This window comes from Oryzias melastigma, linkage group LG18 (genome assembly GCF_002922805.2).
Source record: "Oryzias melastigma strain HK-1 linkage group LG18, ASM292280v2, whole genome shotgun sequence".
NCBI lineage: Eukaryota > Metazoa > Chordata > Actinopteri > Beloniformes > Adrianichthyidae > Oryzias > Oryzias melastigma.
The window spans coordinates 21,846,226-21,859,176 of NC_050529.1; the positions used below are offsets into that span (position 1 = coordinate 21,846,226).

The following is a 12,951-nucleotide window of genomic DNA, read 5'->3' on the forward strand; positions in this document are numbered from 1 at the left end:
TATATATATATATATATATATATATATATATATATATATATATATATATATATATATATATATATATATATATATATATATTCTTTTTATTTATTTATTTCCCTTATATGGTGTGGTGAAAGGGGGTTTCCGGTGTTCGCGTGCTTGTCAAATTTACAGTGGCACGAGGACACAAGTCAGAGAGACAAGTCGGCTTTTGGGCGGGAAGACGTCGCGTTTGAACTTGTTATCAGGTAAAATTTCATTTGATTTAGCGCGTAGTTTCTTCTAAAGTGTCGCTTTAGTTGTGTTTAGAATGTTATTTGTTTTAAAATAGATAGATACCGAGTGTTTCTGTCCGTTTGTCGTCGACAAATCTTCGCTTTTATTTGTTTTTGTTAGCAAGCAGAATCTAGCTTTAGCTGGAAAATGGAGTCTGGGAGAAAAGTGGAGAAGGTGGCAAAGAAGAGATCAGCTGCTGTCCTTGAGGAAGGAGGGGATGCATGTGCTGTTGGGTACACTTCAGTGATCAACTTTGTGGTTTTCTCATTTATGATGGTGTCCATTAATTAATTTTGAATCATATAAACAGGTGTATACATACCAGTATTACATGTTGTTAATGTGTCATTTAACACCATCTTTCTCACAAAAATAGGAACGAGGTTCAGTCCATGTTGGAAAAATTTGGGGGTAAGTTCAAGTTTTTGTTTTTATTTGCTGAAATCACTTCATTGACAAATTAATTTTGATAGAATTTCAAAGTTTAAGTCATGAATAACTTCTTTAAAGTGGATATTATGCTATTCTTAAGCCTTTCAGAGTAAATTATATTAAAAAAATACCACTTTTAGGTTGTTTTTCATGAGGAATTATCATTATAATACTCTTAAAAGCTAAAAAAAAAATATTTGCCTTTTTAATGCAATGTTTTAGCTTCTTGTAAACTTGGTTGGACTACATCAGGAGCCATGCATTTGCTGGCTGTATGGATGTGTGTTTTTGAATTTATCCATGTGTATTTGTATTTTAGTTTAGTTAATTAATTAAATAATAATTTTACAAATACACCAAAAGAGAACTGCCCTCAATTTTGTTGTACAATGTACAATAACAATAAAGTTATTCTACTCTATATAGGCCTTTTAAGCTATAAACCCTAAATTAAAACTCTGATGTTATTCACATGTATTTATGTGCGACTAGCATATAAACTGATGGAAGTTCATTTCGTGAGGCCGACATCCACATTACCGTATTGCCCCTTATGTATTTTAACCTTAACCCTAAAACTGAACCCTCGTGGACACTGAGGTCCTCTGACACTGGCCTCTTGGTTGTACCAAGGGAAAGGACCATGACTTACTGTGAGGCTTCGTTTCACCATTTCGGTCCCCGTTTGTGGAATGGCCTGCCAGAGAACCTCAGGACCACAGAGACAGTTGAAGTTTTTAAGAAGAGGCTTAAAATACATCTTTTTAACTTGGCTTTTAGATGATTCTATTATTTCCATTGTTGCTTAACACCAATTTTTTTTATCATATTTATATGACATTTATATATTTTTTATTGTCATTTTTTAATCCTTATTCACCATTTTATATTAATCCTTTTAATAATTTTATTAGATTTTTACTTTATTTCTTTTTTATTTTATTTTATTTTATTTATTTATTTTCTGTGGTGATGCCCTATGTGGGCTGCTAGCCCTGGATATGAATGGATCCCTACAATACTGTTTCTTTTACTGCGGTGCCAAGTCATACTTTGTTTACTCAGTTTTTTATTTCATGTTTTCATATGAAGGGTTGAGGCTCATGCCGGGGGGGGGGTTAAGGTGGGTTTCTTGGGTGGATGTTAGGATGATTAAGGTCATATGTCGGGTGGGTGTTGGGCAGAATTGAGGTGGGTTTTTGGTATGATTGATTGATACTGCATATTAAGAAAATGAAGATTAAAATGGAAATTCTTTATTCATATTATTGTCAATCAGAAGCAGAGAGGAAAACAATCGTAGCTACAATGGCCGCTCCATTCCGATGCATCCACTTGTAGACGACTAGATCCAAATAACGTCTTCATTTTTCCTCCTCTAAGCTGCTATTTTGCTCAAAACTGTACGACTGGATAGCTCCAATATTTCTCACCATTTTTGTTGCACCACTAATGTCAGGTTGGGGTTGTGTGGAGCTTTAAGCTAGCAAGAGAGTGTGTTAACAACTGGGAATGGTTTCTATAGATCAAAAGATGATCAGAGTGGGACTTTAATGAAACATATTGGATGTAAAGCTAACCTAGAATTTACAATGGTTCCTACAGCTGATGTCAACAAGGCCATGCAGGTGAAGCAAAAGCACCTGGAGAGTCTGACCAAGAACCACATGACAGGGAGTCAGCACAAACTGGAGCAGCTGTGGAGCAACTACCATGGCCAGAGGTTTTCTTCTTCTGAAACTATTTGAAAGAGCTTTAAAAAGATGAATTCAAGCTACATATTCAGTCACAGAATTAAGAAAAAAATGCTAAACAATGTTTACTATTTGACTGCATCAATTGTCATCCTACTGACGGATGATGTGTGTGCAGGAAGAAGACGACGCAGCAGTTCTCTCAGCGCGTGTCTACTGCCGTTCAGCAATGGGAGGCCGAAGCACATCGCACCGAAGAGCAGGAGGAGAAGCTCGGCGTCAGTTTCCTCTTCACGCTTTTTTTCTTTCTTTTTTTTTTGATAATATATTTGACCGCCTTTTAAACTGTTCAGATGCTTGTTTTGTGATGACATTTTCTTGACTGGCAGAACTTTTCTTTATGTTGACAGAATCTTTTTCGGCAGCAGCAGAAGATCCTGCAGCAGGCCAGAGTTGCACAGAACCAGAAGCTGAAAGTAGTCCGAGAGTTGTATGATCAGTTTGTGAAGGTGGGCTGATTATCTTTGGATCCATTGTAAAAGCATTACGGTGGTCTTTAAATTTGGAGTTTTTAGTTTAAATGTAAAAACCTATGTCGTTTTCTAGGACATAGTTCATTAGAAATTCCATCACCGTTGCAGCAGAGTAAGCCTGCCCGTACTTCCCATCATCCATCTGTTTACACCCTCTCCCCCAACCTAACATTAGCAGTGCAACAAAAATGGCGACCAGCTTTTCTCATCACTCCACAAATGTTATTTTTATTTATGTTTGTAAAGATGCAGTTTTTCTATGACTTCTTATCAAGAACATCCTCTCTGTTTTCTGTAGAATATGGAAGAGATGGAGAAGAGTCAGAACGAGTTCCTGCAAGCATCACAGGAAGAACTCAAAAAAGAAATGGCCACTCTGCAGAAGAAACTACTTATGGAAGCAGTGAGTAGATTGAGTTCCATTATGAGTGTTTAGTCAAACTTTACTGCTGCCTCAGTGACAAAATGTGTTCTGCTCTGAGAAGGAACGTGATGTAAACCATAAGAGCGAGCTTACAATATACAGAGAACACGACAATCAGTTTTGTAGTTTTAACACTTTCTAGTTCATTTTTATGGAATAATAATACAACTGTTGTCTATGATGTGACGTGAAGCTTGAATTTGTGTTTCCGCAGCAACAACAGGAGATGGCCACAGTCCGCAAGTCCCTGCAGACCATGTTCTTCTAGATCTCTGTTACCACAGCAACAGACAAGCTGCAAAGAAGTGTTGCTCCGGTCTGAGCGGTTCATGTTACTGTCACGTTTTTGAATTTCTCTGGCATTAGCCGACCTTTTTATCATCTTATATTCTCAACGCTTTGCTGAGCATGCTCAGTTTGGCCCTGTAAGCTTCAGGAAAAACATGTTCAGATGGGAGTTTACTCTTGTAGTTTTTATTGTTTGTATGTTTTCTATTAGATTTTTATTGTAGTGATATAATATTAAAAACATGTTATTTATTTTTTGTACTCGGAAACATTAATTTATTACATTATTTATTTTTGTGGCTTTGGCTTTTTCTGTAACTGTGCAAGGAAGTGTGTTCAATAAAGTTTCTGTGCTTCAAAAGCCAAAAAAAAATCTATTTATGAAGCTGTGCTGTCTTTGGCAAATCTGAACACTTATGCGATTTAATGAGTCTAACCATTCTAGAACAACTTTCAACGCTTAAAAAGCCATTTAGATGCAAATTTTAACTTAACCAAAAAATGGTAAACTACAACAATTCCCATAATGCCTTTTTTTCTTGTCCGTCACTGATCAAAGTCCGCGTATATGGTTCCTGCTTTTTTTTCCTCGTAGAAATCTAAGCAAAATACAGTATATTTAAGTATTTGAATCCATCCTTATAATTACATTTTTATGACAATTCCTTACTTAAAATTCTGCCTTTGTTGCAGCAATTTTAACAGGAACCGTGTGACCGCCGGACACTTCGTTCCGGGGACTGTTGACGGTGTGACCCCAGCGGTGAGCAGACAGGAGCTGTTAGCATCTCCCAGCTGCATCTTTGAACACATCTTTATCCTGTAAAGCAGTCAGTCTGTCTTTTCTTCGTAAATGAGCGGGGATGAGTGGAGATGACGGCATCGGCAGCCAAAGGAGAGTCGCGTATGTTTACAGCGCTGAGCTCCTGGAAACTTGCGATACTTTGTCCAAAGTACCGAAACGGGTGAGTGTTTGTGACAGAGAAGGGGGTTTGTTGACTGTATTTTTTCTCTAAAAGCTACATAATAATAAGTTGTGCGTTAATAAATAAAAAATAGCTGTAGGTACGAACTATAGCTATTAGTTGGAGAAATTATTCTGAGCATTAAAAGCCCAAATAAATATATTTCCAGGGTTTTCCAGGATTCATTTGATCCAACCGAAGCAAATCCGTATTAAAATAGCTCAATATATTTTTTTTTAGTTTGTTGCCAAACAATTTATTAATATTTCAAACAACCCCGCAGATGATGACACATTTGCTTGCAGCACCCTTTTGCCAACATGCTTCAATTCTGAAATTTATGAAAGGTGACTTCCGGTTCCTCTGTTGATTTGCGCTGAAACCCATTTGGTTCCTCTGCACTGTTTCCACTTTCTTTGGGTTCGTTTTTTTTAACACACGAATCTCACATTGTTCACACTTGTGTACAGTTTCGGGTTCGTAATTATTCGTTAAATGTGTGCGTTGTTGGTCTTTTTCCACAATTTGTGGGTTTTGTCTTTACTTCCCTGATTTTTCCCAGAATTCCTTTCTGTAACATTCTTAAAAAGATTATCTCTGAAACAAATCCAGAACTTAAAAAAAAAAAAAAAAAACTCTAATTTTCATCAGTATCTGCTTAAAATTTAGTCTCATTTTCTTAGTGGGTTTTATTTAGCAGAGTCAGATTTAAAAGGTTTTTGGTCTCAACTGCTGGTTCTACATCACTTGCTAATCCATCTTTCTCTTTTCCATCCACAGGCCAGCATGGTGCACTCGCTCATCGAAGCCTACGGCCTGCTGGACCACATGAGGTGAAACTGTTGGACTCAGACATCTGTTGTCAGCTAAGATTTATAGCGTCTTCTCTCACAGGGTTGTTTTAAACTATTAAAGACTCGTTTATGACTTTTTATCTCTGAACCCAACCTTCACCGAATTTGCTTGTTTTTCTTATAAAACGAAATAAAGTAAATGTAGCAAGAACACTAATTGGATTTATTTAGAGTCTTTGACCGCCCACAGTCAGAAACTGTGAGGCTAGCTTTTCCATTTTTTCATGTATCCTCAGGCTATTTTCTCAGGGTTTCTGTCTCTCAGAGCAGCTGGACTTTTAAGGTTCATCCAGAGGACGTCTGTCTGTTTGAGCCCTAAACGGAGGGATGAACGAGGTTCTTCATAGACGTGTACTTACCATGTTCTTCCTCTCAGTACTGTGAAACCCCGTGTCGCCACCATGGAGGAAATGTCGAAGTTCCACACAGACTCTTATCTGGAGCATCTTCATAAGATCAGCCAGGATGGGGACAACGACGACCCCCAGTCTGTTGACTTTGGACTGGGTGAGAAAGAGACGCTGCTTCTCTTGTTAGCTAAAATTCAGGATGACTGAAGACGTTTGTGGAGTGGTTTGGTGAAAAGACGTTTTGCCATCCTGGTTTAATGCTTAATAGGGGGTATGTATTGGCAAGAGTCTGGCGATACAGTACGTATCATGATACACGTCTCACGATATCATGGTACGCGTTTCACGATACGTGTCGTATTGTGATATGATAGGTATCGAGATACGCATCTCACAATACATATCGTGATACGTGTCTCAGGATACGATACGTATCATGATATGTGTCTCTCATTATGGTACGTATTGTGATGTGTGTCTCATGATGCGTATCGTGAGATATGCATCATATTACGATATGTATCGTGATACGTAACGTGATACTTGTCTCGGAATACGATACTTATGATATGTCTCTCTCATTGCGGTACGTATTGTGATGTGCGTCTCACGATATGTATCATGTGACATATATCATATCACAATATGTATCATATCACAATATGTATCGTGAGACATATCATGTATACTGATACTAGCAGCCACGGGCACAGAGTTTTGGTTTGGTACCCATCCCAAGAAAAAATGTAATAATACATGTCTCATAACAACAAAAACTGTGACCTTGACTGAAAATTTAATACAAGCTGAACCTTGAGAGATCTTGTTTTTGTTTTGATCGCACGGCAGGATGCTTGAGGTCATTAATGCAGTGCGTCTTTAATTAATTATGTTCTATTAATCCATCCATCCATCCATTTTCCTAACCGCTTCGTCCCTTTCGGGGTCGCGGGGGTGCCGGAGCCTAACCCGGCTGCTGATGGGCGAAGGCAGGGTTCACCCTGGACAGGTCGCCAGTCTGTCGCAAGTTCTATTAATCGCTCGCGTTAATGCATCCACATTCAATATTGCCTTGTCAGCATTTTCCAAACAAAATATTGTGATATATTACCAAATCGATTTTTCCCTACACACCTACTGTTAGGTTTACAAAAGACAGAGACTCTCTGACTCAGTCTGAACTTTGTGGTGGATCTCCGTACATGGCAACAGAAAGAAGACAAATGTGTTTCTGGATGGCCACTAGATGGCACTACAACCTCGACTTAAAACAATTCTGCATTTCTTCTGTTCTTTGCTGTAACACTCATTCCTTCTCCTTCATCTAGATAGAAAACCTGAGACCGTTTCTGCTTTTCCTGAAAGCAAAAATCTTCTTTTTGTCCTCACACACGTGTCTCTCCTTCTGCAGGCTATGACTGTCCCGTCACAGAGGGCATTTTTGACTACGCAGCTTCAGTAGGGGGCGCTACACTAACAGCAGCGCAGTGTTTGTTAGACCAGAAATGTGACGTGGCCATCAACTGGGCAGGAGGGTGGCATCACGCTAAAAAGTAAGAAGAGTATTGGTGCGGGAAGAAAACGGATCACCCCCAATTACATCTTTTTGTAGAAATATTGAAATAATTGTCTAAATCACGTGTCAAAGTAAATAATTACCCAGAGGGCCAGATTCGGCCCTCTGGGTAATTATATCCAGCACCCCAGATCATTTCATTTTATTATTAATGGCCTAATGTTTTCTTGTGGTTATTTCTATCGTATATTTATGACAAAATATATTATTTTGGAGAGTACAATATTGAAGGTTATTTAAAATTTAAGTTGTTTATTATGGAATAAAATTCCTGCCTTTTTATTATTCATAATTATGTAAAAAAGTTATGGTTTTATAGTTTTGGCTTATAATTGGCTTTCTTCTATCTTTTTGGACTATTTAGGCATTTACTAAGATTTTTTAGGCTATTTTGGAGTTAAGCAAATATTTCAGCTACATGCTAGCTGTTTTAGCTTATTTAGGATTTTCTTTTGTTTCTTTTTTTAGGCTGTTTAGCTAGTATTTCAGCTACATGCTAACTGTTTTAGCTAATTTAGGAATTTCTTTTTAAGTTTTTTTTTGACTGTTTTAGAGTTAGGGTAATATTTACACACTAGCTGTTTTTACTAATTTTAGCATTTTTTTAAGTTTTTTAAGATATTCTGAAGTTTAGCAATTTTTTTTCTAGCTACAGGCTAGCTGTTTTGGCTAACCTAACTTTACATTTAGCTAATATTTTAGCTGGCTATTAGCTTGAGCGTTTTCAGCTATCAATTTCAGCATCTTCAGTGGCCAATTTCAGCTTACAGCATTCACACTAGCATTATTGCAGGTAATGCTATATATCTAGATCAAAATTGTGTTCAAAAGTTTTAAAACGTAGTTTTATAGTGTTTAATAAATGTTTATTCTGTTCGGCCCGCGACCTAAGGTGTGTTTTGGATTTTGGCCCCTCATGCGATTGAGTTTGACGCTCCCGTTCTAAACGATGTTAAATGGTTTCTTTTCTCTCTGTAGAGACGAGGCTTCAGGTTTCTGCTATGTGAACGATGCCGTGTTGGGAATCCTCAAGCTCAGAGAGAAATATGAACGAGTGCTTTACATCGATGTTGACTTGCATCACGGAGATGGTAACACCGTAAACCTAAATGTTATAGAAATGTGATAACCATATTATCCACTGATGATTCTTCTTCTGTTCTGCAGGTGTTGAAGAGGCTTTCAGTTTCACCTCCAAAGTTATGACCGTTTCTCTGCACAAGTTTTCTCCTGGATTCTTCCCTGGTAGCTGATTATTCTTGACGTCTCATGATTCGTATGGACTCTCATGTCCCTTTTTTAAGTCATGTTTTTGTGTGTTTAGGTACAGGTGACCTTTGTGACACGGGGCTGGGTAAAGGTCGCTGGTACGCGGTCAACGTTCCTCTTGAGGACGGTATCAAGGACGACAGATACTACCAAGTTTTCACCAGGTACTCCTCGCTCATAAGTGCGTCTCTTAAAAGATTGAAGGTCATGGCAAAAGAATCAGGGATTCATCAGGTGCATCAAGGATCAGCGGAGTTATCCTTAGATTGTTAGGATTACCCAGAACCTGAAGGTCAGGCGTCAAGAAAACTAACATGGAGGATAACCTGATTGCTCTACTCCAAAGCTTTGCATTTTTTTGAGACAGAAATAAAAATATTGTCTAATTTTTATTTTTATCTGCTCTCTATTTGGACTATCGCGGTACAGCAAGTTGTCACATAGAGATGGAAGTACCGCTGAAAGCGCCCATCATTCAGATGCAGCTCCTGCAGTAGATGGTGAAGTTCGCCATGGCGAGAGAGTCTCTGAATGATCTCATGAACCCAAACATGGAGATGTGTTACACATCAGTGGCCCCTACCTTTTTTAGGCTGCTGACTGCTTTAAATTAGACAGTATTTTCATGGACCGGTCCAAACAAGGCCGAAGTTGGCATTTTTTACCTTCTGGTCTCTGAACATTTATTTTCAAAATAAAATGCTAGCACAATAAATATAGTTTAAAAAATAGCAATAAATATTGAAAATGTGTTTTCAAAATAAAAGGCTAATACAAGAAATTCTGTTGAAAAAATTTCAGAATATATTGAAAATGTTGTTTTCAAAATAAAATGCAGCTACAAGAAATTTTGCTTAAAAAATATTTGTAGATATTTTTTATATAGATGACTAGGATTCAATGAAACAAAGTTGCTTATTTGTAGAAGTTGTTATTGCTTTGAAAAAGTTCCAAAGGGGAAACGTTACTTGTTTTTTTTTTTTTTGGATATAGAATGTCATTTTAACACTCAATCCAAGCTCCGATTATCTTTCACAGCCAACAGATTGATCATATTTTGTCTTTACATAAGTCCTCATTCATTGTTTTTTTTTCTACACAAATGACCATTTTCTATGCCAAAGTTTCTGAACGGATGCCTACCTAATTGTAGGAAAATTCTCAAATGTTCTTTTTAAAATTATTTACAAATAAGCAACTTTAATTGATTGAATCTTCACTCTCTGTGAAATCTTTGAGGTTGGCTTGAACTTGAAGTTTTTGTCCTTAATGTCAAAGTGGAGGCTAACGACAGGATGCTAGCTTCATCTACATCCGACTTTAAAGGTGTGATGGATAAATAAAGTAAAATAAAATGATGCAACCGTAGTAAAACTGGTATTTTCCAATTATAATATAAACGTGAATCCACCGTGTCTCCAACTTTATTATCTGTGTGAAACAGTGGAGAGTCTGTCGCAGCGTATTAGCATTTAGCACATTCTGCTACATGAGAACAGCTGAACAACTGTCTCAATAACTCCGTATGTCATGCAAGACTTCCGGTTTGACTATGAAGTCTTTTCTCAGGTTCCTCACTAGCTCTTTTCTCCCAGAAGACTCTTTCCAAACACGTTTTATTGTTTGTTAGCCTTTTAGCTTTGGGCTACTAGCCTAGCAATCCAGGGAGCCATGCAGCTAGCCGCTTTGAGTTGTGTAACCAAGATGGATGTTGTGAACAAAATCCAACAGTTTTCCAAAATAAAACTTCCTTTGAGTTCAGAAAATAAACTAAACAGAAATAATCTAAGGTAGCTCATGTATTTCTGCAGCCCAATAGCGGTTCCGCGGCACGGGGGTTGGGAGCCACTGATGTAGAGCTAATAAAAATAAATCAATCTGAACTCTAAACATAAATCCATCCATTGTAAAAGAGATATACTGTCATTCCTTCCGTGTAACAATGAGGCTAAAATCTATAGACTGTAGCTCCTCCCACGTATGTTTCTGGACAAACAAGAAGTAAATTGGAGGTGCGTCCAAAGAGAGGGCAAGAGATATGAGCTGAGTGACAAGTTTCAAAACTAATATTCAGATTTCAAGAGAATGACAGTATTTAGAAAGTACATCTTTGGCCTTTTGGAAGGTTTCTCCTTGCGTGCTCTGTGTCTAGCGTCCTGCAGGAGGTTCGAGCACAGTTTAACCCAGAGGCGCTGGTAATGCAGCTGGGCGCTGACACCATGGCAGGTGACCCCATGTGCTCCTTCAACATGACCCCAGTGGGGGTGGGCAGATGTCTCCAGTACGTGCTGCAGTGGCAGCTACCCACTCTTCTGCTGGGAGGAGGTACGCTTCCTTCTGACCGTCAAACTGTCATTTGAACGTGTTTGGATCTTTCTTGAGTACCGGCACCTCTTCTTTGGTGTGTTCACGTGTTGATTTGTGTGTTCCTTTTCAAGGTCCTTAAATCTGCCCTCACTCTCGCTTTCACAAACATGCCCTGTTCCTGACTCCGCAGACCTTGGCCAGATGATAGCTCCTAATTATGCGGCACAATGGAGCCATTTTACTCGACTACAATCTGACCTGTCTTCCTTTCACTGCCTCCTCCTCTGTCCCAAATACTTTCTCTATGTCGTGTCCTCAACTCACTTCTGTTTCTTGTCTTTCTCCTCTGCTTACTGTATTCCAGCCTCAATATTTTTAGTTTTTCAAGTTCTATTTATTAAACTTTGGTAGCATTTGGTCCAGATTTGATAATACGTTTGTTTAAATCTAGCAGCTTTTACAGATTAATTTTCTCCCTACTGTCCCACCAGGAGGTTACAATCTTGCTAATACGGCCCGCTGTTGGACGTACCTGACGGCAGAAGTGCTGGGAAAGACTCTGTCCTCAGAAATACCTGACCACGAGGTACTGACACACACACTGCCGACACAAACGCACTCATTCACGCTCAAAAGTGACTGCTGAGTCACTCCTCTAATCAAAGATGCCTGTTTCTCAATACAGGGTTTGTGTCCAGGTGAGTCAGATGGATGGGGTGGGGAGGGTGCAGCTTCAAACACATGGTTCTCTACAGCCACCGAGGGCAGCTTTATGCCCTGAAGGAGGCAGTTATACGGCTGACATTCAGACAAAGCTCATTCCTGTCGTCGTTCTCATCAATAACGGCGTTATTAGATAACAAATTGTGATCACTATATTGTGGTAAAGTAGATCATAAAGTATATATTAATGTAAAAATCACAACTTTTAAGATTACAATATATATAATACAGTATATTCACACTGGTCTGTCGCTACGGATACTAGCCATGTACCTACAGCTGGAAGACGTTTAGAGCAAAATGTCAAAGTGGTGGAAATCTCCTGAATCTCGCTCCAGGCTTTTTTCTTCACAGCTCTTTTCCAATGTATGAAAGACTTGGTGTCAAAGAATTCCAGCCGGCACAAACCACAATTACTAACTTTTCTTCCATGATCAATTTTCAAACAGTTCCATTAATTTTATTAAAAAGACATTACCCAAACTAGGGCTAGGTATCAATAATTTCCAAAAACGATTCGAGTCACAACAGCTTGGATCGATTCAATTTTGATTTTTTTCCTATTCTTTCGATACTCAGTTCAATTTTGAGTTTACACATTTAGACACATTTGTTTAATAATCTACCATATGTTTTAAATATATTTATATTAATCTGATACAGTTTACATACACTAAAGTTTATTAGTGAAATAATTATATTTTCATGGATTCTTTAAAAGAGAAGTTCTAACAAAAATATTCAGATTATTGACATTGTAAACATTGTTCTGCTTCTCCTGGAGGACGTTTCAGTTTGGCCACTAGGTGGTGATCACGCTATAGCATCACACCTTATTTCAGAAGAAGAAAAAAGTTTGAGCAAAAAGCTGCTTTAGACCAAAAATGATTAATTTAAAAAAATTTCCTTAAGAGTTTATAACTTCGGGCTGCACGGTGGCGCAGTGGTTAGCGCTCTTGCCTCACAGCGAGAAGGCCCCAGTTCGACTCCCGGCTGGGACCTTTCTGTGTGGAGTTTGCATGTTCTCCCCGTGCATGCGTGGGTTTTCACCGGGGACTCCGGCTTCCTCCCACCGTCCAAAAACATGCTTCATAGGTTAATTGGTGACTCTAAATTGGCCCTAGGTGTGAGTGTGAGAGTGGATGTGTGTGTGATTGAGGCCCTGCGACAGACTGGCGACCTGTCCAGGGTGTACCCCGCCTTCGCCCTTCAGTAGCCGGGATAGGCTCCGGCACCCCGCGACCCCGAAAGGGAAGAAGCGGTCGAGAAGATGGA

General features: G+C 38.7%; 2 protein-coding genes across 3 annotated transcripts in view; both read left to right on the plus strand.

The window, feature by feature from the left end:
- Positions 1–116: 116 nt before the first annotated feature.
- Positions 117–3,884, plus strand: LOC112155682 (synaptonemal complex protein 3). The gene is made up of 8 exons (XM_024287481.2): positions 117–233; positions 382–494; positions 638–672; positions 2,299–2,416; positions 2,566–2,665; positions 2,798–2,896; positions 3,219–3,323; positions 3,559–3,884. The coding sequence occupies exons 2-8, from the start codon at positions 409–411 to the stop codon at positions 3,610–3,612; spliced, it is 597 nt and encodes a 198-aa protein (XP_024143249.1). The 5' UTR covers positions 117–233; positions 382–408; the 3' UTR covers positions 3,613–3,884.
- Positions 3,885–4,363: 479 nt separating this feature from the next.
- hdac8 (histone deacetylase 8) overlaps positions 4,364–12,951 on the plus strand; it is a gene marked incomplete at its 3' end in the record, with an annotated part of 14,595 nt that continues 6,007 nt past the window's right edge. The window contains 9 exon segments of one of the 2 annotated variants that reach the window (XM_024287482.1): positions 4,364–4,597; positions 5,378–5,430; positions 5,828–5,958; positions 7,213–7,354; positions 8,356–8,468; positions 8,545–8,622; positions 8,702–8,810; positions 10,799–10,971; positions 11,445–11,539. In XM_024287482.1, coding sequence (XP_024143250.1) covers positions 4,496–4,597; positions 5,378–5,430; positions 5,828–5,958; positions 7,213–7,354; positions 8,356–8,468; positions 8,545–8,622; positions 8,702–8,810; positions 10,799–10,971; positions 11,445–11,539 — 996 coding nt within the window. In that variant the 5' untranslated portion in view covers positions 4,364–4,495. 2 annotated transcript variants of the gene reach the window in all.

Bases quoted from the DNA above. Each gene is read 5' to 3' on its own strand.
- LOC112155682 (XM_024287481.2), top strand. From the start codon at position 409: ATGGAGTCTGGGAGAAAAGTGGAGAAGGTGGCAAAGAAGAGATCAGCT. The intron at 495-637 runs GTACACTTCAGT...TCACAAAAATAG, and splicing joins GGGGATGCATGTGCTGTTGG to GAACGAGGTTCAGTCCATGT. The intron at 2,417-2,565 runs GTTTTCTTCTTC...ATGTGTGTGCAG, and splicing joins AGCAACTACCATGGCCAGAG to GAAGAAGACGACGCAGCAGT.